Source organism: Paroedura picta, chromosome 8, assembly GCF_049243985.1.
Source record: "Paroedura picta isolate Pp20150507F chromosome 8, Ppicta_v3.0, whole genome shotgun sequence".
Taxonomy (NCBI): Eukaryota; Metazoa; Chordata; class Lepidosauria; order Squamata; family Gekkonidae; genus Paroedura; species Paroedura picta.
In genome coordinates this window covers 85,601,891-85,629,280 of record NC_135376.1, presented here as the reverse complement: position 1 = coordinate 85,629,280, position 27,390 = coordinate 85,601,891, and the positions used below count along the sequence as shown (strand labels likewise).

The 27,390-nt window shown below is 44.3% G+C and overlaps 1 protein-coding gene across 3 annotated transcripts in view; it reads right to left on the bottom strand.

Annotated features, from left to right (window-relative positions):
* ARID5B (AT-rich interaction domain 5B) overlaps positions 1-27,390 on the bottom strand; it is a 259,355-nt gene that overhangs the window by 46,337 nt on the left and 185,628 nt on the right. The window contains exons 1-4 of one of the 3 annotated variants that reach the window (XM_077350727.1): positions 26,835-26,988; positions 25,318-25,430; positions 9,092-9,296; positions 4,585-4,637 (exon numbers count right to left, since the gene is read on the bottom strand). In XM_077350727.1, the coding sequence (XP_077206842.1) occupies positions 4,585-4,637; positions 9,092-9,296; positions 25,318-25,430; positions 26,835-26,838 (375 nt within the window). In that variant the 5' untranslated portion in view covers positions 26,839-26,988. Of the gene's footprint in view, positions 1-4,584; positions 4,638-9,091; positions 9,297-25,317; positions 25,431-26,834; positions 26,989-27,390 lie in introns of those variants that run through there. The other 2 variants (XM_077350726.1, XM_077350725.1) reach the window with 2 other exon arrangements.

The window sequence follows — 27,390 nt, the reverse complement described above, 5'->3', positions numbered from 1 at the left end:
AGGGTAGGTAGGGGCATATTGTCTCTGAAATGCACATAACCCAAAGCACCATGCACAAGTGATCACTCTGTGAATGTGTCTGTTTGCAAAATGACGACTGCAAAGTAACTTCGTTGCAAAAAAAATCCCATTTATCAGTAAAATACAGTTCCAAGTAGAAGTATGAGGGTTAGTATATCAATTTTTGCATGAGCATTCCTTCCACATGTGAAATAAGACAGTACTCAAATTGCAACTAATCATACCGAAATTATTTACCTTGTCAGAACTACTATCAATTTCCATCTAAAATGCAAATCAAGGTAAATCTGGAGGTTTCTGCTTGGCCAAAAACAAAGCAGCATCAAAAGATAAAATCCAACAGTATACAAACCAATTACACTTAAACAAAGTTTGAGTCCAGTTGCACCTTTGAGACCAACAAAGTTTTATTCAAGGTATAAGCTCTCATGTGCACATGAAAACTTATACCTTGAATAAAACTTTGTTGTTAAAGGTGCCATGGACCCAAACTTTGTTCTGCTGCTCCCGACCAACATGGCTATCCACCTGAATCCAATTACAATTTAAAAAGTGAAACAAGTTTATACGTAAATTAGTCCAAGAAACACATTTGGTCACAGGGAGGCTTGGCTCAGACATCAAGCCAAACCACGGTTTAAGCATCCAAAAGTACAACAGGCAAACCACGATTCAGATCAGGTGTTCTGCTTTCATTTTCCATTATCTCAGCTTTCATTAAGCAAACTACAGTTAACAAGGCCTTCATTAACAGAGTGCTATCAAACCCACTGGCTGCAATGAACTTAGAAGGATGTAACTTTGATTCAGATAGCACCACGTTTAGTTTGTTGTGATCAGTTGCCTCTCAAAATTTATGTGTAACTCTCTGGAGCTAAAGGTCTGGTTCTCAGGTGTCTTCTTCCTTTTGCAGCCCCTTGAGGCCTCCCCCCCCCAATGGTTCTTGATGGAAGGGGGCAGTTGGAGGCTATTCTGCTCTAAAATGGGCTCAAAAATTTGGAGACAGTGGACCAATGGGAGGCATGTTGGGTCAATGAACTGAAGTTTGCTGAATGTTAGATGTTAAAACAAAATTGGTATAAAATGTTTAACAGATGGTAAACTGCCCCAAAATACATAGTACAGGTCAATAAGAGTTATAATGGGGAATGGTGGAAGTGTTATGAAATAAATGCACCATTTTATCCTATGTGGTGGACTTATAAGAGAGCACGGAAATATTGAATTTCAATTCATGATTGAAAAGCAAAAGGTATTAAAAATCAGATTTGCAATGGATATGAAATATGTACTACTAAATAAAGTACCAGACAGTATCAAAATGTATAGTGAACTTGTTAAATATATAGCAACAGCTGCCAGGATCTTGTATGTATCAAGGTGGAAAAAAGAATCCTTATCAGATCTTGCAGAGTGGTTAAATAAATTGATGGGATATGAGTCAACAGCAAAACTTACATATTTGATACAAAACAGATCGATATTGGATTTTAATAGAAAGTGGAGTCCAATATTAGACAATATTGACTGATATAATGAGATGGAAAGAAATAATGGATTTATATGAGGTGTATGCAAACAATATGAACTCAGGAGAAAATAGGTCTTTAGCTGAGGTCAGTGCTAGTGCTAGGGGTATCATGGACCCTCCTCCGGCTCAGTTGTATTATACCTACACCCCCACACACACCTTTAGGGAGGTCTGCTCGAGGGAGGGGTTTTAGGCTGCCAATCTTTGGGTTATAAGGGAATTTATGTGGGGATTTTATGGGGGTTTTATGTTGTAAGCCGCTGCAAGTCTCTGCAAAGTGGCAGGATATGCAACAACAACAACAACAACAAAACCACAATAGGTACAATGGGAAAATATAGAAGACATATTGGGATATCAGCTTAATATTCATAGTTCTATAAATGAAATACATAGTGTTCTTTTCTGTATTCTGTATTGTTTGTGTGAATAAATGCTTAACCAAATACCCCCCTTCCCCCCCCCCCCAATGAACTTTTGCTTCATAGCAGAAGAGCTCATATGAGACGGAAGCAGTATTTTCTTATAACCCCTCTGGATGTGCAGCCACCGAGACTGATCCCACTCAGTCTGCAAAACTCCACTAAGCTTCCTGAGGAGCAGCGAAGAAAGGGAGAGGACCTGTTTTTAAAAATCTTATTCTGTTCAGAGTTTATTTGATAAAACTTACTGAGCTTAGTGTGGTAAACAGTAGGGTTGCCAACACTGGATAGGGACATTTCTGGATATTTGGCGGGGAATCTAGAGAGCGCAATGTCTGGGGAGGGAAGGGAATTTCTAATCTGTAACATAAATCAGTGGTCCCCAACCTTTATTAGGCTGGGGACCGGCAGGGCATCGGGCCGCGCCCGCAGGGACCGCGCGGGCCACGCCCACGAGCCGCGCCTGGCCGCGCCCGCGAGCCGCACCCGCGAATCGGGCCGTGCCCGCGAGCCGCACCCGCGAATCGGGCCGTGCCCGCGAGCCGCGCCCGGCCGCGCCCGTGGGCCGCGCCCGCGGATCGGGCCGCGCCCGCGAGCCGCGCCCGGCCGCGCCCGCGGGCCGCACCCGCGGATCGGGCCGCGCCCGCGAGCCGCACCCGGCCGCGCCCGTGGATCGGGCCGCGCGGGCGCGGCCCGGCCCTGATTCCCTCTCCCCGCCCTCCCCGCAGTAAGAAGCTTCCCGGGCCGCAAGCTTGCGGCCTGGGAAGTTTTTTACTGCGGGGGGGGGCGGGGAGAGGGAGCCGCGGCCCGGCACCATGGCCTTTGCGGCCCGGCGCCGGGCCGCGGCCCGCAGGTTGGGGACCACTGACATAAATAAGGCCCGACTGGGACGGTGGGAGGAATTAGGACTCATCGCCTCCCTGATTGGCTGACCGTCCAATGAACTACCAACCATGTAGGCTGTCCCGCCCCTGGCCACATCCCCCTCCAATTCTTCCACACAGAAGATGTGCCATCCCATAAGAAGCCACGCAGTGAGCAGGAGCTGGGAGGGAGGGAGGCAGCTCGCCCATGAGTGCTCTCCCCACCCTGAACAGCCCTGGCCACAGCCTGGCCAGGTCTCAGCAGGGCTGCCCAGGTCGAGGTGGGGAAGGAGGGAGCCCCTGCCAGCACTTGCCCCCGCCTTAAACAACCCTGTTGTGGCCTCAGCAGGCCTGCCTGGGTCGGGGGAGGGGGGAAGCTAGCGCCATTATATTTTTCGTACAACGGGCTTTTCTGCTAGTTTATTTATAATTCTGGGGGACCTCCAGGCACTACCTGGAAGTTCGCTGCCCTAGACAAGCATAGGAATGGACATAAACTAAAGCAGGGGTAGTCAACCTGTGGTCCTCCAGATGCCCATGGACTACAATTCCCATGAGCCCCTGCCAGTGTTTGCTGGCAAGGGCTCGTGGGAATTGTAGTCCATGAACATCTGGAGGACCACAGGCTGACTACCCCTGTACTAAAGGATAAGCTAATAAATACTATTTCCTTAATTACCACGATATCGACCATATTTGTATCATTTAACAGCATGGGGATTTGAAAAATAAACTTGAGAGACAAGTGTCTAGATGATTACATTTGTGTTGAAGTTAATTTAGCTTTAGTGTTTTCCATTGTTACTTCATTTTAGGATAGCTGCACTCTCAATTTATACATGATGAATAAAGTCACAGACAAGCAACCATATCTACAATATATTTCTTGCATTCATCCGGGGCAGGAAATGCACAACTGACTAGCACGGGCAAAGAAAGTATTTCCACTGACTATTGTCTTATGTCAAATGGGATTTATTACAGATGCCATCTCCATGTGCCACATTAAGGCAGTCCTTCTCATTTCAAGATCTTAATCACAGTTTGTTGCTCCAATATTTTATTGGTTTGGAAGACATGCTGTAAAATCCACAACCATCAAATTTCCCCATGAGCTAAAAATAAAGTGTCCGTGTCAGATACGCTTAGCTGATAGAAAGCATCAGAAATGTTTCTTTCTCTCCCCCCCCCCCCGACTTTATATTTTGGATAACTTCCTGTTTATGTGGCAGTGACCCTTGTATAATAAAGGTCTTTGAGCATTCAAACTAGAGAAAAAGATACTGCACCGTGCTATTCCTTAATGGACAATGCTGATTACTTTTGAAAGCTTTTAATACATTTCCCGTATTCAACATGAACAGATGTCAGAGACTTTGCCAAGTGAAATTTTGTTTTATGCAATCTTGGCTTGTTGTACAAGAATAGCCCTTTCTCAACATGGGAAAAAATTACAGACCCAACCAATTTCCTTGACAGGGAAGAGTTGCATATGTTTTCCACTCAAGACATTTGGGGTTGTTTTTTGGGTTTTTTTTTTTTTACAAGTTTATAGTTTTGCCAAACCTGGAACTAATTGGAGCTATTTCCAAAAAGAAAGGCCCAATAAGCTTGCACGGTGTGTGTGTGTGTATGTGTGTGTGTTATATGATTGTTTCCTCTGCGAGCGTGTATTATAAAAAAGCAAAACAAAATGGGAAATTTAAGATTGCATTCCCCCCCCCATTTAAGTTACTTAAACACTTACTGTTTCATATCCTCCCAGTTTTTGAGCAGCTTGAAACATAGTCCAAAGGTTAACTGTTAGAGGGACAATAAGTATTTAGATAAGCATTGCATTAACCAGCTTATTTCAAAGAAATGCAAATCAAACAGTTTTTCTCTTTTACAATGAAGCAAAAAAGATAACGATCGCATGGCTAAAAAAAAGAGGCTCAGAAAAAAAAGAAACCCACACTCTGAAAATAACATTTACATCATTCAAAGAACAAACATTGGCTTTCAAAAAGGGTATATATATCATTCCTTTTTTTTTTTAAGCAATCCCAAGGGAAACATTCTGCTAGAATACAGGTATAAGGGAGAGGATTACCGAGCTTAAACTGACATCCCTAAAAAGAAATTAAACCACATTTATTTTCTTGTTTTTTAAAAAAATGAAAGTTTTATATGTTCCTATATAAAGATAGCATATATATTAGTTATAATTAGAAAGAGTACACTTTTTAAAAATGCGATCTGGTTAATGCAGCAGTAAACTGGAGTACATACAAAGCCGCCATTGATTAAACAACTATTTACTGCCACTTGGATAAGAGGCTTTGGCTGGGATCCAAAGATCGTCTTCTGCATGAAGAAACAGGCTTCTACATGTGGAGCAGCTATTTCCCTCACACAAGCAGCCTGCACTGAGGGAGAGGGAGAGAGAGAGAGAGAGAGAGAAGGGCTGGGGTAGCTATCGCCAGTTCAAGGTGCCACTGGGAGAGAGATTGGCATGCACGGCTTGGAAGCCACATCTCTTTACTGGCGCCATTAAAAAAAATAATATTTCCACACCTCTAAGCAGCCAAGCAAGTTGTTGGCGTGATCAAGCAGGTTCTGCATGCACATATGGAAGCCTGTTTCACACGAGTAATGGTGAACATAGCATGACGGGCGAGCGCACCCACAGGCGGAAATGGACAAGTGCTATCAGTACTTCCAACACAAGGATTTGGGGCCTCGGTAATGAAGTACTGATAGACCTGGCAGGGGCTCATGGGAATTGTAGTCCACGGACATCTGGAGGGCCGCAGTTTGACAACCCCTGGGCCAGACTGTTGGCTGGGGAAATTACGTGACTGAATTGCTGAAAATGCAAGGAACCTGCTTTCTGAAGTCCATTCAAAGTTTCTACCTACAGAGACCATTCACACACCAATGTCTTCCAGGCAAGGCCCTCTGCTTTGGGACTTCTGTGGATGGCAGAAGAACTAGAGTTTAGGGGGATACTTATTTCATCTAAGGTGCTGTAGGAGAACCTCACCAGAACCCCTAACATACACCTACATGGCTGAACGTTTCTGAAAAAATTCAATATGGAGGGAAGCATTGTCTTCCAGGGTTCATCAGTCTCCTCACTGACGGAATAAGCTTTTGGAGAACATCATAGCCCTGTAAAAAGAGAATTTAAGAACCACTGGGCTAGCCTATCCCATTAAGAATGCCGGAAATTTTGGAACACTCAAAGGTTGCCTACTTGAAAGTCTCATTTGGGGAGGCTTGGCTCAAGTCATTCCTTGGCTCCCCGCGTAGCTCAGACCAGTCGAACCGGAAACAGGAAACAAACTGGGTTGTGGTACTGCGGTTCTTAACACTTAACTTCACGGATGGGACTTGGTGCCATTAGATTCCTGAGATTTCCAGTCCTTCATTTACAGAAACTGCATGCGTCTTACTCATGGAGGCAAAAATGTTCAAGATGACAAGAATGTGCAAAGGTTGGACCAGTGCAAGCCCTTCTAAGTTCACTGAATGCAGCTGGCTTAGAAGGCTTTAACCGCTCAGGGTGGCAGGGATAGGAACCATATATTGAGGTTGAAACGAATGTCTAATGAATTAGTAGCCCAGAATGCCTACAGAATTTTTAATTGCCAGCGCTCAAATCCAAATCAGAGCAGCTGACTAAATGCTTGGCTCCTCACAGGTATGGGAAGCATGGATCTCTCATGCACACGCAATAGGGAAACAGAAACCCTTCCGTTCTTCTACGCCATTTGGAAGCCATTTGTTGACAACGGCAATTTCTGTGGCGGAAATAATAACTTATATTAATTTCAAAGACGTTATTGTATGTGGGTGTATGAGAGTGTCTCCAAGTCCTCAGTTATGATCATGATTAAAAATTTGTGCTTTACTTTAATTAGGTTGCCTTATAAAAATCTAAATTATAAATGCATGGGGAAAGGCGCCAGTCCTCAAAACGCTTTTATGGTGTTCTGTAATGAGAAGTCTGAGGAATGCAATAAAAACAGGTTCACCTGCATTTTCTCTCTCCCTTCCTATTACCTTGCCAAGCCCAGATTCTACAACCCTGTCGAAAAGCTTCCCATGGACTGCCCTAGATGAATTGCCTCCACAGTATGACATAAATTAGGGGTGTTTCCCTAGTGACTAGGGCTCATGATTGAGCTAGAGAGCCCAGCTAAGAATACTCACTATATTTATTCGCCAGCAGAGAAATGGCAATAGCTAAGCTAGTTCTTCCAACTCGATATTTAGAAACACAAGAGTTTGCACATCAAAGGTAGACAAATACAGGGAGTTTGTCTATGCCCAGCTCGGTTACTTTCTTGAACGGTCTTATCGAAATAATCAAGTAGCTTAAAGAAAAAGAAAAGAACTTGCTGGACTGAGTACACGGGTACATCAAACACAGCAGTTTATTTCAGCCATATGTTGCAGAATGATCTCATTTTGACACTGGGTAATTGAGATTCAGTGTGTGCAGGGGGGGGCATCTATCTTTTAAGTGGGCCTCTTTATTAAGGACATTCATACGGGGGGGGGGGAGGCCCAACACATATTTTTTTCATCACAAAACATTCTAAACAAAAAGCGTCGCTGAACTCTCTACTCCTTGGGCTATTGAGAGCTTTTCCGAGGCCTTGATTTAATCGGAATCAAATGCATAATGCAACAAACCTGTTCGTAGTACATTAATTTTACTTCTATTTCAAGCAGCCGGTTTTCCAGGCAAACATTGTAATCATTCTGGAGTTATATAAGTTTCTAATGGGCTGCTAGAGGTCTACTGCAATCAGTGTCAATTGCTATTAGGTATGTAAATTGTTATGTAAAACATACAGGTCTGACATTCTTCATCAAAACAGCACACGGCTTTAATCGGAGCACATCGGCTTGGGAGAGCAATGTTTCCAAGTAAGGCATCCTCCCTTGAGAATAATCTTTCAGGCTACCAATATAATAATAATAATAATCCTGCTGTTATAGTTTATGATGTTCATTCTGTTCCTTGTAGAATTTTTAGCAGGATTTAATCACAATTGCAAAATCGCTACCCATGACTGCTTTATAAATTGTGACGTCCTCTTAAAGGTCAATTCCCAAGCAATTCTTAGCCTTATGTTCTGTGTTGGAAAAAGATCCTGTCTATATTTATATTCGCTGTTAATTATGATCTCCAAACAATGTAAGAAAAAAATGACTTGATGACCACTCTGTCTTTAATAGATGTGGGGGTCTTTTTCTCTCCAACAAGGACCATCTGGGTACAATAAAAGTACACCACATTATTAATTCAAGGAAAGACATTAACTGCAGTTCTACTAGAGAGAGAAAAAACAGGAACCTTTTAAACTTGCCTATTGCTGGGTCACCATCGGTGGATTTTAAAACCATAAATTTATCTAGCTGCGATTGCCCAGAGGGAAGTACTGCAATCCCAACTAAGAGACACTAAAAAAGAATTGGAATGGAAGATGGGTGGGCAGATAAATATATACAGTGATGATAAAATAGAGAAGTGTAGAGTCCCAGGAATACGTGTGTGTTTTCCTATTTGAAGTTTTGTGTGTGTGTGTTTCAAGAAGAAGAGTTGGTTTTCATATCCCACTTTTCACTACCCAAAGGAGCCTCAAAGTGCCTCACAATCATCTTCCCTTCCTCTCCCTACAACGGATACTCTGGGAAGTAGGTGGGGCCAAGAGAGTTCTGACAGAACTGCTCTGTGAGAATAGCTGTAACAGGACTGTGACTAGCCAAATGTCATCTGGCTGGCTGCATGTGGAGCAGCTGGGAATCAAACCCAGCTCTCCAGATTAAAAGCCGCCGCTCTTAACCATTACACCAAATGGCCTCTCTTATTTGGCTGGAGTTCACAAAATCAAGCATAGAACTTTGTGCGTCTTAGTGTGGCTTTGGATTTGTGCTTTTGTAATAACAAAAGTAATGGTAAACTTGTTTCAAAAGTGGTTTGCAAAATAGCATGGGGGAAGATGAAGAGAGAAAAATCCCCAAAATCATAATTAGGCATGCCTAAACCCTTGGCTATATCTACATAATCCATCAGTTCACGGCCACTATTTTGTATGTTGTACAGTACAAACAAGAGAGGAGAAGAGGGGGCAGCCAGTGCAGCCCACAAAGTTGTTCTACCACCCCCAACAAGACAATCAAACTCGAAAACCCAGATTGTTCTAGAACGCCACTCCCTGCCCCCACAACAAAAAACCCACAATGAAAATTCTACTTACTCTGCTTAAAACCTAGGTAGGGTATTCGTTCAATTGGTGTTTTTCTTTCTTTCATATATTTATAAAGTGACACAAGGAATGCCTGTTCATCCGTTCTGCATTCTTCACCTATAGAAACCTTTGATTTATCCTCGCTGGAGCCCTTTTTGCAGTTGCTGCTGTTATTTTTGGTTTTGGACAAAGGCAATTTAGCTTCACATTTTACCTAGAAGAAAAGAGGAGATGCCAGATTAGATCTTGAAAGCTAACCTGATCCACCTTTCGTTCCCACGGAAGAGATGCACCCCCTTCTGCTCCATCACCCCCTCTCTCCCTCAGCGCAATGAAGATCAAGCGGAATCATTTTAAGCTTACTCTTACGTTTTCAACGCCTTGAATAAATCTCTGTTGGTCTTAAAGGTGCTATTGGACTCTATTTCTGTTGTGCTACTTCAAACCAACACGGCTACCCACTTGAATCTTACGTTTTCGGTCACTACATCTGCAAATGGTCAATAAAAGTTGCATTACGCCTTTAGTGTAAGCACACCCCTTGCCGAATGCCCTGATAATTATCCTTACCCTCTCACTACATTGTGCGTGTGCAAGTTTTCAGCATTCCATTCCAATAGCCCAGCTTTCCTTCACACTTTAACATAACCAAGCAGAACCCACCCCTGGCCTATGTTGGTATGAGCAGGCATGACCTCAAGGGCTCGGATCACCATGGACAGCAAACACATTTAGCCTCTCAACCAATGGAGATTCTGACCGTCCCCGTTTACTTTCTCCGATAAAAGCAAATATTTCATGTACTGTTACAAAATGGTCCAGAAAGATGTAAAGAGATAGGAATTAAAAATTATACTACAATGCACAGGATGTACTTGCTGCTGCAAGCATGATTCTACTATGTGATTTCAGCATCATTTTAGGTCTCATGTTACTGCTGATGCTCTGTTTCGGATTCCTGCAATCCAAATCCTATTGTGATGTTTACTGGACGTCCCGTCCTGCTGACTGCATTGACTTACACTGTGTAATCCAGTTCAAATCTCGGTGAGAACAGCAGATTAAAAATGACATAAATAAATTCACCCATGGTGGGAGAGATGGACCAGTCAACTGCTGTTCTTGGGGATGTTCCAGCTGCAAGATGCTGCAGAATACTTGAGGGCGCCATGGCATATGGTTGAGGTCGACCTGAACCCCCACTTCCCATGGGCCCTCCCCCCTGAGCCTCCCTCCTATGGCACCTGCTACAGTTCCGCCCAGCCCACAGGGCTATCCATATGTGCTTAATGTTCTCCACACTTTTCTGCTGTTCTATGTTGCTTGTTGATATCACTTTATTATTGTTAAACTAGCTTATCTGTATTGATCCTGTTGTATGTGAACCACACCGAACCTTCGGAGAGGGCGGTATATAAATATATAATAAGTAAATATATTGGGAAGTACTGGCTCCCACTGATAAGGATCTAGGTCTGGGAGAACCTGCCCTTTACAGCAGGGGTAGTCAACCTGTGGTCCTCCAGATGTCCATGGACTACAATTCCCATGACCCCCTGCCAGCGTTTGCTGGCAGGGGCACATGGGAATTGTAGTCCATGGACATCTGGAGGACCACAGGTTGACTACCCCTGCTTTACAGGAAGCTATTTTGCTAGTCCAGATAGATAAAACCATTGACCAAAGTTCCATTATATTCCTGCATCGCACCAAAAAGTAGCAAGAGTGGGACTGTGGAGTCACAGAGTCAAAAGAGCTGAAATAAAAGGCTGGCAAGCAGGACACAACTGGAATCTGCTACTTGCCCCAGACATTGTTGAGCCATATTATGCTCTGGCTCAGAATCCAAAACCTTTTAGGGACTGAAAATACCATTAAGTTGCAGCTGATATATACTGAGGATGTACTGTTTTCAAAGTAAGCCAATCTTTCTCAACCTTTTCACTATTGAGAAACCCCTGAAACATCCTTCAGGCTTCGAGAAACCCCAGAAGTGATGTCAGCAGGCCACACCTCCTGATCACACCCCAGAGGTCACATGTCAGCAGAAGTGGCATCATCCAGACACTCCCACGCTCCATCACCCGCCTCCCCCCAACACCAGAATCAACCCAGCAACTCACTCAGCTAGGCTGAGAACAGGACTGTGGCAGGCAGGCATCTGTCACTCCATTGTCCCCCGCCACCCCCCCCCCAATGTAGTTCGGTTAAAATGAGAGTACTTACCTCCCTGGACTCTAGTCGCTACCATGTGCAATGAACCTCAACCAGCAAGGATTTGCATAGCCAGGGCCCCTCCCCTTCCCACCCCCTCCAGGCCCATCATTGGCCATTTGGGGGGGGGGGAGGTCAACATAACTATATATGGTCTTATAATCCAATGATCTTTAATTTTATTAAAATACATATAAAAATAAACTCCCACCCAATCAGTGTAACTCTCCTGGGACCGTTGAGAAACCCCAGGGTTTCATGAAACCCCTGTTGAGAAAGCCTGAGGGAAGTGATGAACAGAGGTGGCTTACCATCCCCTGCCTCTGTGAAGCGACCCTGAATTTCCTTGGTGGTCTTCCACCCAAGCACTAGCCAGAGCTGAAACTGCTTAGCAGCCATGATCCATTGAGATTGGGCTAGTCTGGATCAGGTCAGGACATATCCCTTTACTTACTCCAATACAGATAAATGGTTGGCCCTTCCATTTATGGAGGAATTCTACACCCTTGGGGACATGGTTATGTAAATACAAACCTGCCTTCTACCCTTACCCTGGGCAGCTTGGGCATCACTGCAGGGTAAGTGTGCACAAAACACAGAAATATCTTGGAATGCACATAAACAGGGAAGCCATTATGCATATATTATGACTTTGCAACAGCCAGGGCCTCTTCTACTACTCTCTGTTTACGAACAGTAGATAAATGTACACTAAAGCAGTACAGAAAAGAGAATATTCTTTTTCCTACAGTGCAGAAATACTGCCTTACCAACATCATATCATTAAAATTGTACTGGAATATAAAGCATTCTTTTAAACTATGACTATATCGGGAGTACAGCATGTACTCATTTTACAAAAAATTGCCAGCATTACATTTAATTTAATCTACACATAATCATGATTTTTACTGGACACTATTTTCCTGATTTTTAGGTTTCCTTGACCTCTGGCAGAAGAAACACAATGGAATCAGGCTAATTCTGCCCACCCCTGTTAAAAAAAGAAGGAAACTTGTATAATATTATGTATCCTTTTGTAATACTTTCCATCAAAACAGACTAATTAAGTCAAACCCCTGTTACATATTATGAATACAATATTTAAAAAAAATTGATTAGCTGGCCATGTTGTTTGGAAATGCACAATCCATTTTTGGGGTATTATTATCAGCGATTAAAAAAAAAACAACTACAGTATTACATTATCTATTTTAGATATGTGTCATCCCTCCCAATCATTGCTATGTAAAAATGACCTTTGATGACTGTATAACCTAGGTGGGAAAACTTCCTTCATATGCTCTGAATGGCAGCCAGGTCTCTATAAACAAAGTATCCCATTTCAATCTCTTGGGGTGAGGCATGAGCTGTGAATGTTAAAATTGGACAGGGAGCCTGGAGAAGCTGATAGGCATATTGACAGCAGAGTATTTAAACACTTGCATGGCTACAATTATGGCTCACGGAGTCAAACACTGCTGACATTTATCTTTAAGAGGAAATGATTAGTCCTCATGACTATGCCAAATAAGATTACAAGAACCGTGTGGGCAAACATTGCAAAAGGTCCACAAATCTGAAGGAATCTCTCTGCAATAAAGAATCTGAAGATCTACTCAATCCCCTGCTGACAGCCAAAATGTGGCTAGAGTACCTGCCTAGAAGAGTTGGTTCTTATATGCCGCTTTCCTCTACCCAAAGGAGTCTCAAAGCGGCTTACAAAGTCGCCTTCCCTTTCCTCTCCCCACAACAGACACCCTGTGAGGGAGGGGAGGCTGAGAGAGCCCTGATGTCACTGCTCGGTCAGAACAGCTTTATCAGTGCTGTGGGGAGCCCAGCTCGTTGCATGTGGAGGAGCGGGGAATCAAACCCGGCTTGCCAGATTAGAAGTCCACACTCCTAACCACTACACCAAGCTGGCTGGTGGACTTTATGTCATCATAGCCCGTGAATGACCCTTCCCCAAACCCTGCAACAGAAGGGACTGGTTCCCTAGCTGGTGGCCCAGTCCATTAAGGCACGAGGTGAGAGGCCACGGACCCCTGGCGGTTGATGGACCCCTCGTTGAGAATCCATATTCTTCTTATTCTTCACCTTCAAAGCAGCCATTTTCTCCAGGTGAACTGATCTCCGTTGCCTGGAGATGAGTTGTAGTCCCAGGAGTACTCCAACCACCACATGGAAGATGGGCAAACCTAGTCATGGAAATTTGCTGGGTGACCTTGGGCCAGTCACACACACAAAGCCTAACCTACTTCACAGGGTTGTTGTGGTAATAACATGGGAGAATGGAGAATGTCATATGCTACTTTGGAAATGTTGGAAAGTGGCATATAAATGAAGTAAATAAAAGAAAGCATTCATTGGAATAAACTTCTGTTAGCTTTAATATACTCCAAGGACCACTGTTTATTCTACCAAGACAGAATCAAACACCCAGTTTAGAAAACATGGAAGGACTAATTTATGTAAACCAAACTGTCACAAACACAAAATTTTATTGCTTTAGGCATAGGCCACTGCAAAGAGATCAAAAGTCATCCATAAAATACAAAGTCCTAGCACATGCATTCATGTTTCACATTTAACATGCAAGCTTCAGATAAAATAACGTATAAATATAATCCCTAATCTTTAAAAGCCAGTATCAAAGCACTTTATCTTTAAAAAGTTTTAAATGTTTATGGACCGCTACTCCTTCCCCAAATAACTGGAACAGATTTTACTTTGCTGCAGTTGTAAAGAGGCCAACTTGGTGAGATACACATTCATGTTAACCCGAGATAGCAAACAGAAAGATATATCCTGCTGTGACTGTGCATTCAGGCGCAGGGTAAAAACAGGAATCAAAGTGGCCAGAACAGCTTATAACAAGCTAAATTTTTACTTTGACACCTACACAATCTGTCCCCCAAAGGCAAGTGCTGATACCTGCCCTCTAATTAGCAGTTGTCATCTTCCAGAGTCTTCATTCTGTAGATGCTTTCATCAACTTTGGGGGAAAGAGATATTTTGTAAATAACTCGAGCCATGAAGATCCTTAAAAAAACAACAACAGCTGCCTAGCATTAAGAGTAGTTATAACTCCCCCATCCAAAGCAATACGGAATCCATTTGCTTTAAAATCCTTAGTTGAAATCCATAAATACCTGTCTGCTCTGAAGATATCACTTATTGGATCGTTTTCTTGTGGTCCATCATCTTAGATCCATAACACATTCAGGCGACTGTTCCACTCACATATTGATAAAAAGGCCCTTAAGGCAGTGGTTCTTAAGGTGGGGGGTCACGACCTCTCAAGGGGTCATTCAGCCCTTTCCCGGGGGATTTGCAGTGGCAGTAGGGTTGGGTGCTTTGGCATCCGAAGCGTCCGCTGACACCCGAAGCAGTCAGTGCTGTGTTGCAGGGGGGAGGGAAGGCATGGGCGTTGACTGGCGCACACACGCAAGCGCAACCCTGCGCCTGTGTGTGCACGCCGACCGGCGCATTGACGCCCGCGCCTCTCCTCCTCCCACGACCCGGTGCTGGCTGCTTTGGGCATGAGCAACCGCTTTGGACACCAAAGCACCCAACCCTATATGGCCCTGGCCTCCTCCGCGCTGCCTTGGAACTCACTGAGGCTGCGCGGAGACCAGCACCATGGTGAGCAGGAGCAGCAGCAGTGTGTGCACATGCCGCTGCCACCGCCTCTGCTGTAGGGGTCGTGGCATTAAGGCGGTTGAGAACCGCTGCCTTAAGGGCTGCTGAACAGCCCATAGGTCCATAAGCTCAAATAGCGGTCCCCAATTAAAACACTAATTAAAATGAATTCCCAAACATTTAAAAACGATCTATGTGGCTCTGTGTTGTCTACTATAATGTTTACTCCTAAGTCCTCATCCTTTTCCCCAAAACAGCTGTGTGAATCCTGGAATAATATTAGAAGATGTAAACAGAACACTCTCAGAGCTGTGCTGTAGACAAAAAACTGACCTACCTTCTGTTTCAGAGTACAGGAAAATGTGGATATTATGCATATATGCACATGCTTTACACCCCATGTGGTTCCACAGTTGCTGTTTATAAGGGGGAGAATGCAAGAATGATCAAGACTGCAGGAAAATACAGGTTGGCGTGGTTTCACTTTGGGTTCTTCATTCACTCCCTGCCATTGAGTTATTTCTTTTTCTTCACTAAATCTTGAAAATATAAGACAATGATGAAGAACAGCATGATTCCATCTCCCCCCTACACTCACATGAATTATTGAGCCTGACAACTCAGAAGGAAGAAATTATTGTTCAGGAGGCTTTTCCTTTCCTCCTTAAAAAAAAAAAATCATTGACTGGCTGCTCTAAGGATATGTCAGTGGCATCAGAAATGAAAGATGTGGAGGGAAGGAGTCCTTCAAATGGTCCAGATCTACAGCTTGTCTTTTTCGGGAGCTAGAAGAATATCTAGCACATTCCCTCCCATTTAGTTTAGATTTCTACTGTGTGTAGAAAAAAAGGTCCAGGTTGGCTTGATGGCAGGTCTGCCAACTTCCTGCTGGGGGCACAAGATCTCCTGCCCCCAGCTCCTGTTGTCTGCGGCCACTCAGCAGGAAGAAGTATCTGGGAAAATGGGGGTGGTGCAACTGGCATCTTCCATGCACTGATGTTGCTGCTGCCACAACCCAGAAGTTTTATCACTGTGCTAGGTGACATTCCAGCATTCACCAAAACTCTATGGTTAAACCATAGAGTTTGGGGGCAGAATCTTAAGCATCACTCCTGCTTTGATGACCTCAGTTCTGAGCTGCACTGGAAGGGACATCATTGCCCCAGGGACACCACCCCCACCCAACACTCCACAGTCCTGGAACATATTCACTTCTCATTCGACTGGGTCTTTTGAAGTTGGGTCGGGGGGGGGGGAGGAAGGGTCACTTTCCATCTGCATGATTTACAAAGTCACATTACTCTGGGCAGCCTCTCATGCAAGTTTTGACCCCTATCTGAGGATGAAGCTTTTGTTACCTATATGTTGTCACTAGTGTGTGTGTCTGTGGGGGGGGGGGTGCGCCATCAGGACATTCCCCCTGGCCAGGCAACTAGGGAGTTCTCAGGTGACGCAAAAGACCAATTTCTCCTTGCCCCGTTTCCCCCTTTAACACTTGGCAGCCCTTCTGGAGCATTTTCTGTCCTTATCAGGCTTATTTACTTCAGCTAATTTACAAAGTTATATTTTCCTGCATACCTGGGGATGTCCCCTGAGCCTGACGAAGACACTACCTTGGATGTGAGTGGCCCTTTTTGGCTGTTTTCATTACCCCTCCAGGTGCCAGCCAATTTAGTATCAGACAGAGTGTTATTGCGTTGGCTGTGCAGCTTGAGGACCATTCATCAACAAGGCATTTTAAAAACTGTGTCATCCACAGTGCACAAAATTCCCTCTACTGGACTGCACAGTAATCTCTTTATTTAACCAGCCGTCCCCCTACAATAGCTAGAAACATGGAGGGTGGAGAGCTCGCTTGTGATTTGGGAAGTTATTTACAGGGTTTTTCTTTTGAAGTCTGCATTCCATTGTGTTGGTTTTGATGCCCGACTAAAGCTGTTTTCAATAATGGTTTTTGGCATCTATTGTTTATAAATTCCTGTCCTCCAAACATGGAACAAAGTGTTGATCTGGGAGGCTTAAAAAAAAACTCTTTTTACAAAAAAAAAAGAGAGAAGAGTTTCCTGCTACATCCAGCCGTGTGTTTCAGACGGGTCAATACAAACATCGATATACAAGAATACCCTTAAATATACTCACAGTAAATCAGAAGGGGAAAATGGCATGTATGAAAGCAAATCAATGTCAAGGCAAGTTATTCTGTATAAAAGATGAAGGAGCAGCCCAGACTGAACATATGAGAAGAAAAAGATGCTCAGTTTTTCCTCCTTAATAGCAGCCATGCCAGGTTGCCCAGGAATACAAAATGGCCAGTGGAATACAGCAATGACACAGCCATATGCACATAACCAGGCAGCAAGTACTACCGAATGCAGTCAGACTGACTTCTAAGTAAGCATGGACAGAACCAGGCTGTATCTTTCGGGACCTGACTGTTCTTTACTATATTGCCAGGGGCAAGCCGAACTTACAGACCCTCACCACTTTGGGAAAAGACAATATGATCTGCCCCTGCGACCAGTGAGTGGGAGGGAGGAAAAGATCGGTTCTGGTTTAGATTAAGCTAGTAAAAGTTCCACACTCAGCCATGAATGCTAATACGCTGGCTATTTATACCAGCAATGGTCAGAATGCAGCCCCAAGTTCTTATTCCTCGACACAGAATCTTCTTGGATTCAGATTGATAGAGATATGCATGGTTTGGGCTTTGTGGTCTCTGGAAGGCATAAAGAGCTGGGACAAGCATGAAAATTAAGAAGGCCCCTTCTTGGCATCATTCACTATAGAGCAGTCAGCTCTATATATCTGGTGGACGGTTGCTGCCTGAGAAGACCTCAGATCTCTGCTTTAGTAGATTTCATTGCAGATGCAGTGAACTGAGGGGTAGATTCACACAACCTCTCCATTTCCCTCATGAAGTTACCTTGTAGAGGAAGCAACAAGTGATCCTCAACACACGTACTTGGAAGGACCTTGCTAAAATCAACAGAACTGACTACAGGAAAACTCAAATAAGCTTGGGGTGCAGCTCAGAATGAGCTGCTACTAGGTTGCCAAATTTGGGTTGGGGAACCGCTGGAGATTTTGGGGATAGATCTGAGGAAGGGAGGGATTTGGGTAGGGGACGGACTTCAGTGTGATATAATGCCATAGAGTCCACCTTCCAAAGTGGCCATTTCCTCCAGGGGAACTAATTTGTTTCCTGGAGATCACCCGTAATCCCAGGAGCTCTTCAGCCACTACTGGGAGATTGGCCTAAAGGAGAGGCCATAGCTCTGGAGTAGAAGTCCTACTTCACATGCAGAATGCCCCTGGCATCCCCAGTTAAAATAATTTTGCATATATCAGAGTTAGTAAGGAGACACCCACTCAGAAGCTGAAATAACTAGTATTTTGGTCATATCATGAGAAGACGAGATTCCCCTGGGAAAAAAATAACCCTGGGGATATTGAAGGCAGTAGAAAGAAGAAAGGCCTAACATGAGGTGGCTTGACTCCATATAAGAAGCCTTCAGTTTGTGAGACCTGAGCAAGGCTGTTAATAATAGGCCCCTTTGGGGGTCATTAACTGATAGGGTCCACTGGAGAGCACATAACACACAAGGATACTCTGCACTAGGGCAACCAATGAGAGTTGCCAGTACTGGGCTACATGAGCCATTGGACTTGCTCTAGTCTAGGACATTTTGTACAAATGAGGGCAAAAGTTTTAGAACAGCAGTCTTGCAGAACAGAAGTAACATGCTCTTGAAATTTTAGTTAAGTGCCTGCCAGAGTCATTAAAAATACAAGCATATTATGCTTACTGTATAATTTACTGTTGCAAGCTGTCCTGAACCTTACGATGAGATGGGACGCACATAGTAAAGTAAACGCAATTACTATTTAATTAAGCTTGCACTGCATTTTCCTCATGGAACCTGGCCATGAACAAGTCACCCAACTCTTCCCTGTGCAGCGAAAACAAAAATCTTGGTCTTACAAAACCCATTTCCCCCTATCTTGATCTATTCCCCGCTGTTTTCCTGGAAGTATAGCCAAAGGAGATCCTGGGAAGGGCAAAATTCATTGATAAGAGCTACACATTTGTCTTACTAGTGTCTGAGATCCCCAAGCAGCAGAGTTGAGCCTTGGGATAATAAAATACAGCAGTGTAATTCAGTCACTTAAAAGACTGCCCCAGCTGGAATTTATTCAGAGCTATTGAAACCAAACCAAATGCTTTTGTATGCTAGGTCATAAAGTCCACACAATTATTTGCTCTCAGATAAAGGCAAACAAGCTGAACGAAAACTGGAGTCCTAATAGCTTAAAGAGCTTTTCACTCAATGATAGCTTAAAATTTGACATTTAGCATTTGAACATTAGAGTCCGCAGCTTGCGGGGGGCGCATGGCCAGAAATTCAGCCACGGCATTCTGTGATATCTAAGGATCTTTGGGTTTCCTGCTGCCACTTAGTCGTCATCTCATCTCTGGACTTCAGCAAGGGGCAACCAAGCGGGTTGTTTCCTTGATACAGTCATCCAAAAGCCTGCATTAAGGGGCTCCCAGAGACTGTTGCTATGATACCTTGCCAGCCAGCAGACTTTTTTTGACTAACAAGGCAGTGATTAGTTTCTGGTGAGGACAGATGACTTATAACTTCCACACAACCCACCCCAACCAAGAAGACTGTCAACTAAGGTAGCACTGAACAAACAAAACAGATGTACCATCACTCACTTTCTCTTGATAGCTGGAGGTTTACTTTCTGGTCCCACTTCCACAGCTAGGACAAAATAAAGGCCCAGGGTTTATTCACAAGAGGAACCCATTTCGATGGACCCTGCATAGCTCCTCCCTGCACGAAATCAAACCCCAGTCTAAAACACTCCTTCCCATAAGAAGGCTTAGTGCAGTGGTTCTCAACATAGGGGTCGCAACCCCTTGAGGGGTCGTTCAGCCCTTTCCTGAGGGTCACGGTGGCTGTGGCCACGGCAGCATAATGGTGGCCTCCTCCGCACTGCCTCAGAGCTCACCAAGCAGCGCGGAGAAGCCCAACGCCACGGCAAGCGCCCCCCCCCCCCGCAGTAGGGGCCGTGGCATTACAGCGGTTGAGAACCACTGGCTTAGTGGGTCATGCGATTATCTTGCCACCTTTACTTTTGCCACCTTTACTTTTGCCACCTTTACTTTCTAGGAGAGAAGAAACAAACTGAACAGCCACACCACTGGGTCACAGTCTGTCCGTCTCTTGCCTTGAAATCCTTTCTGGGACTTGATGGCAAAAAAAAGAAAGAAAAGGCAGATGACAGAAACTCACAATGCCCTTTCACATTATTTTGGTTCAATGAGGCTAATTACAACACATCTTATTCTATTCAGGTTCATGATTCAACGAAGATGTCATAAACATTTTTCACATCTTGTTTAATGAATTACACTACTTATGTATTTAAATGTTTTCAATATCTTAGCTAATTAATTACTCTATTATGCATTCAGTCTCTAGCCTCGCTTTCTCTGACTGGGTGAACCAAAGGCAGGTTACACCCAAGAAATAACAAATCAATAGGAAAAAAACCAATACAAATACATACATAAGATAAAATGAAGACATTGACTTATTTTCTCACGTTGTTTATAGAGGAATACAAAGCAAATGTCATGGGACAGGGGCCGTGTGGGGCTATGGGCCTATGGGAGTTCTGCAACATGGCACTACCACCAAGAAGACACTGCACATAAGACAGAGCCAGTCTCAGATCTATAGGTGGTAGTACATCAACCAGGACATCTTCAGAAGATCTCAGGGAACAAGGAGGTGATATGAAAGCAGTCCTTCACTTTAACAGTTATTCATGAAGAGAAAAATGGACAGAGTGACAGCCAACTATAAACCCAGGGTGGTATGGTGGTTACAGTGTAGGACTAGGACCAGGTTCGAATTCCTCCTCTGCCATGGAAGGCTGCCAGTTGACCTTGGGCTAGTCTTTTTCAATGTTTTTTAGGCTTTGAGGAACCCCTTCAGGCGTTGACATGCCCTTCGGAGAAGTGGGCGTAGAAGTAAGATGTGGAAGCCAGCCAATCAATTGATCAATCAATCATTTACCATTTCCATTGTGAAGAAAGAGGCTAGGTCTGTAGAACAATAGGGGAATTGGGCTCCAGTGACGCCTAGTGATGTCAGTGGCCAACCAAATTCCTGGGAAAGGCTGTGTAACCCCTGAAGAGCTCTCTACATAGCCCCAGGGCTGCCTGGAACCCTGGTTGGGAATCTGTGACTAAGGCTAAATTTATTGTTATGAGGATAAAATGACTGTTAGCATTTGAACATTACTCTATCGTTCTTGTAATGGGCCCCCATTAAGGAGAGACGGAAGGCACAGATACCAAAATAATAAATATATCAATGTAACACAGGCAGATGATATTCCACTACTAGGGTAAACTTCAATGGCAGTTTATGAAGGGCAAGGAGTGGGTGGCAGGAGGTAAACCGTTTTGTGAGCAGTTTACAAAATTAAGCAAAAGAAGGGCATCTGCACAGCAGGTCCTTTGAGGTTTTATGCGCTCAGTGCTGATGGAAATCTGAGAAAGTCCTATAACTTTTTATATAGTTTGTAAAGTCCATCAAACATTGACAATGATTTTTTTTAAAGCCGGCATCGCCATAGAACATGATACCATCAGATCGTATGACAGAGACAACTACAGGCACATGGGAGGCCTCATCGAGAAAGAGCAATGCAGACTTAATGGAAAGGCCCTTACTTCATCTTTTGTTTCTCCCATTACTTCGTGTCAGTAGGTTAACAACAGAGCAACGCAGGGCAGGAGACAATGATAATAAATTTACCCACATAAAAGTAAGATGGATCACAGCACAGCTGCCTGATCGCTTCAAGCCTCAACCCTTCCCTAAATATATTTAATATAAATGCAAAAGAAGTCCCCAGTTCTAGCCCCGTCAGCCCAGAAATTAAGGCTGGATTTACACAGAATTCTCTAAACCTCAAAGAAACATTGACAACACTGGCAACCCCATGAGATCTAGACAACATATCTGGTTGGAATACCTCAAGTGACACTGTCTGTGTTCTTCTAATGTATCAAGCTTTAACACTGGCCATGGGTTCAAAGTCAGGAGAAGATGAATTGTGGGAGGAAGGCTTTCTGCAAGGGGTCACTAAAAGCCCCTGAAAAGAATCATGGTTTAGTTTAGCCTTTGTTCAGGGGTAGTCGAACTGCGGCCTTCCAGATGTCCATGGACTACAATTCCCATGAGCTCCTGCCAGCAAACACTGGCAGGGGCTCAAGGGAATTGTAGTCCATGGACATCTGGAGGGCCGCAGTTTGACTACCCCTAGACATACTGTTCCGTACAAGATGGAGAAAACTGTAAATCATCAAGAACACGATCCAGCTTTTCTGTTAGGAGGTAGGCAAAAGTTTCTTAAAGGGCTCCCGGTCACAGGACTAATTGCTCGGGGCATACAGATTTATTTCTTTGTTTCACACTGTGTGTCTATTCAAACAGTTTAAGTAGGCTTTAAAGCACACCACAAATCCTATAAACCAAAGGCAATAAAGGGATGCTTGTACACATGCACTGTACTATCTTTCAAAAATCTGTATAGCATTCTCAGCTTGACAAGACAGAAGAATCATAGAATTATAGAATAATAAGAGTTGGAAGGGACCTCATGGGTCATCTAGTCCAACCCCCTGTACTATGTAGGACACTCACAACCCTATTGCTCATCCACTGTAACCTGCCACCCCCTTAAGAAGAGCTAATTTCAAGTTCACACATGCCTTCACATTGCATGAGTGTAAGAACGGTCACCCTGGTGTAATGGTAGAGCAACAGATCTGTGAGATCCAACTCCATCATGGGTGATTTATGCTCTTTCAGCCCACCCTATCTCATGGGGTTGCCTGTGTGGGGGTGATACTGGAGAGGAGGAGAATGTTCCTATAAGCCACTTTGGGTCCCACTGGGGAGAAGAACTGGTTCTAAGTTTCTCAATAAATAATAATAGACTTGCATCCCTCTCTTAATGGGCTCAGAAAGTAGCGGCTGAATAGCTGGATAGACAGATGCCCTCTAGTAATACCCACAGCTAAAGATAAATGAAATCTAACTCAAGAAGCATGACAGCGTAGCTGAGATAGACTTGTCAATTCCATTTCTCGAATGACTGTCACATCATTCTTCTCATACATATTCAAAAACCGTAGAGACCAATGCTGTTTTTCACAGTGCCTCTTTGCCGTTGTATATAATACAATACCTAGAAAGCAATCGGTGTTCATTTCCTAACTGATTTTGCCCAGATTAGGAAACACATTCAGGAGTCCAAAAGCCGTTCTGTCATCCAGACAGAGGTTCACAGGCTAGATCTGCATCTTACACTGACCCACTCACATGTTATCAGACTTTATATAAGGACTTCACAGTTATGGAGAATATACTCAGCTCATAATCATTACGTAACACATATTTACATATTATAATCAAACAAATAAAAGATATTTGTAATATCAAAACTGTGGAAATTCTATTTCTTACAATTTTGTATTCTCTTTTTCCCTTATGGGTGAAAAAAACTATGGCTGAATCTTTATTCAAACCTTGAGCAACATTTTTCAGGTGCTGCATACAAGCAGGGGGAATTTGGGCCTTTGTGCTTGCCAACAGTTAACTACGACTGCTATGGGCATCAGTCTGTGGCTGCCATCTTTTTTTTCAGGCAGATACTTAGTGAATGAACCTTTCACTGCTACATTTCTACTGGCAGGATGGCCCTGCAAGAACAGGGCCAAGAGACAGATCTAATCAGATCACCAATGCTAAACAAAAACACACAATCAGTTATCTGGGGAAAGAAAAAAAAAACCTTTACAGACCTAAATATCTGTTTGAAAAAAGCATTACTACAAAAACATCAATCTCTTCCACAATCTCTCTCTCTCTAGTGAAATGTATATATGAAGGATTTTTTAGGGCTGGTTTTACACAAATATCTCTTGATTTTTTATCAGGAAGATAGATGTGTGAGCAAACATAAATCATTAGTACTGGAGATCCAGGAGGCAACAGATGAGGGTCGGCTTCTTCACCTGGTGAAGCTCTAAGCACTGGGGTGGGGAAAAAGGGACTTCCACTCCTACCTAGTGAAAACATCCAAGAGTGCCCTTTTTGCCTCTTCCTTGGGCTGTACAGTGTCCTTGGTCACATGATCCCCAGACAATGGAGCCCAAAACAGTGCCCCCCTGCAGCCCTTTTCACTAGGAAAAATGACACAGGAGTGAAGGCAGAAGCCTGTTTCCCTCCCCTCATAGTACTATGAACTGTACTGAGACTTAACCCATATATACCTTGGTCCTATTTGTGAAGATGCAAACAATTGCCAGGCCAGGCTCAGAAAGGACATGAGGACCAGTGCTACAACAGCACAATGGGGCAAGTCATTGGCTGGAGGCTGTTTCTGTGCATCATAACACGGCCTGCTTCTCCCTGGCAACCAAAAGTGTTGTGATGTAAGATGACAGCTATATAGAGTGCAGTGGCTCATTCATGCCAACCAGTCATCGCTTGATGTTGCAGTCATCAACAAGTGATGACTTGCATTAATGAATGAGCCACCAAGTGATGAGCTCACGTGTGCACACCAACCTCTTGCAGGCCCTCTGAAATCCAGGGATTGTTCAAACTCAATGGAATGCGTTTATAAAGTCTGGGCCAGAACAAAATTTGCACTGTGAATTTCCATTTAAAAAAAAACCCCAGAACCTTGGCATTCTTCGAAGTACGTTTTTTCCCTCCTGTATATATGTTTACAGGAACCCATTACTCAAAGAAGGTTCACATTTCATATCTATTTATATTTGGAAGGAAAGCGAGAAGGGCTTTGAGTGGTTTATTTTTCCTATGTAGATACTGGTGGAAATGTTTGGTGGGTGTTCACAAGGTTCAGATTAGTTCTCATGCAAATCTTTACATGCAGAACCAGTTTCTAACAAGCCTATCACAATCTCCCTGTCAGCTGAGAGGGCTCCTGCTTTAAAGCAGGAGTGGGCAAACCCTGGCCCTCCAGATGTCCATGGATTACAAATCCCAAGAGCCCCTGCCAGCAAATGCTAGCAGGGGCTCATGGGACTTGTAGTCCACGGACATCTGTAAGGCCACCGTTTGCCCACCCCTGCTTTAAACCAAAGCAGTGTAAAATTCATCGGGGGAGGGGGGGAGGAAACCCCAACAACCCCAACAACCCACCAAGTACAAGAATTTGTGTTCTTTCCCACACAAAAAAGGAAGCGCTCCTGTTTTCTAACACTTTGCTGGAAAGCACAGGCAAAAGACTATCTATGATGAACTTGGATTCAGACTTACCTTGGCAACAGCTCTACTGTCACAGTTATTGTTGGAATCTTTGATGCCACTGAGCGAATCTCTTCTCTGTGGACATGCCTTCTTTTTGCGTGGTCTGCCTTTAAGGTTGGGCGCTAAAAACAAAACAGGCAATGGTCTCAGCATGGTTTCTTACAAAGGCTCTTTTTTCAATCATGGGGCAATTTCCCTCAAAATAAATACATGAAAGGTATTCCTCCTCCCTTATAATAACAAAGTTTATTATTTCCAGTAGTTGTGCTATTTCAAAGTCATGTACTTTCACGTTACATCTTCCCTCAAACTAATCTGTTGCAGTTTACATTGAACAGAAACCCAAAAGAATATGGAAGAAGCCAAAATTGCTCTCACAAACAGTATGAAGCAGCAAATTGAGTCTGTAGACAAATGTGTATTTTGTTCTGTAAAATATAAAGCAATAACCGAGTCTCTCTTCTGACCATTACCTCAGCTACTCGATAAGGCAATGGATATTTGCAGCAAAGATCTTCTCAGGCACCAAAGCCACTATTTCAAGATACAGTATGAGAAATATGATAATTGATGCTCTCATACTATACAAATTCAATGGCTGAGGCATGAATCAAAGAGAAGGACCTCAGTTTATCATATCAATGGATGCTTGCTGGATTTCAAACACCTTCATTAACAAATCTCAAAGATTCCACGGTACAGTCTAATCATTTAGGTGCTTTGAAAAATCAGAATATGTAGCTCACAGAAGAAAAGCTCAAACGTGGCTTTCGGGGTTTTTAAATATATATAACTACTACTATTACAATGCCAACTATGAGAAACCTAATGTGGGGGTGGGGAGAACAAAGTGGTCGTTTTTGCTCTGAGTGAAAACTGACCTACATCCGCATTCAAATTAAAAACTACCTGCACCACCAGACCAGAACAACATTCAAAATGATAAACAAACATTAACATGTGATTATAGCCCAGCTAACTTGCTGTAAACTCTCTCTCTCCCCATCTCTCTTATATATAAAAAAAGTAAATCATTGTTTTCATTACTTCTCAGGACCATTCTCCCAATGTCAGAAATCTAAACACCACCAGCCCTCTTGAGTGGCTCCTAATTGTTTCTAATCTTACATTTGTCACACAAGTGGTTTCAGGCCAGTTTTACATCTTAATTAGCTCTCCCAGGCAAAATAATAATAATAAGGGGGGGGGGAAGGCTGCTATAATTTAAGACGGGTAGCTCTGGCATACCCCCTTCCTGGAAAGTGGGGGGGGGGTCTTGGAGAGAGAAAGAGGAAGAAAAACAAAAGCACCTGGCCCTCCCGGGGGGGGGGGAGAGAAGTAATAAAAGTCTTCTTCTCGCCCCCGAACCTTTCCTAGGAGAAGCCATAAGCCCTGCAGCGGCAGAGACAGGTTGTCCTCTGAGGCTGGGCAAAAGGGCCCTCCGACAGGCGCGCGCGCGCAACCCCCGCGCAACCCCCCCCCCCGTGGTCCAGCCCATCCAAGTCGTCGCGAGCAGCCCCGCTTACCCATTCCAGCCGCCCAACATCTGCCTGATTGATCTCCCTCCTCAGGAAGGCTCCGGCGTGTGGCCGCGCGCGCCTCCCATCTCCCCGCGAGGGAGTGAATGAGATGAGTGCGGAGTCGCTCCCTCCGCCCGAGCGCGCCCGAGCCCTTTGCGCGGCGCTTACGACTCCCCTCCCTCCCTCCGTCCCTCCCCGCGGCTCCGTTCCTCGTGTAAACACGGAGCGGCGACGCGAGAGGGTGGGCTGGGCGCTCGGCCGGGGGCCAGCCGAGGAGTCCGCGTCCCGCGCCGACGGGCAGCCGAAATGGGGAGGGTTGCGCGGCGCGCCTTCACCAGGCGGGAAAGGGGTCGAGGCCGTCGCCCCAAAGCCCAGCCGGAGTTGTCCTCCCGTCGGAGGCAGGGAGCCTTTGAAGTTAGGGACCGCCTTCGGGGGGGGGGGGGGGAGAGAAGCAGGGCGCAACTTCGCCAGTGGCCGAAGCCTCGGATGGATCGGGACCCTGGGTTTCCTGAAGTTCTCCACCTGGCCTTGGAATACAACGGCACAGATCTGGGGTGTGTAT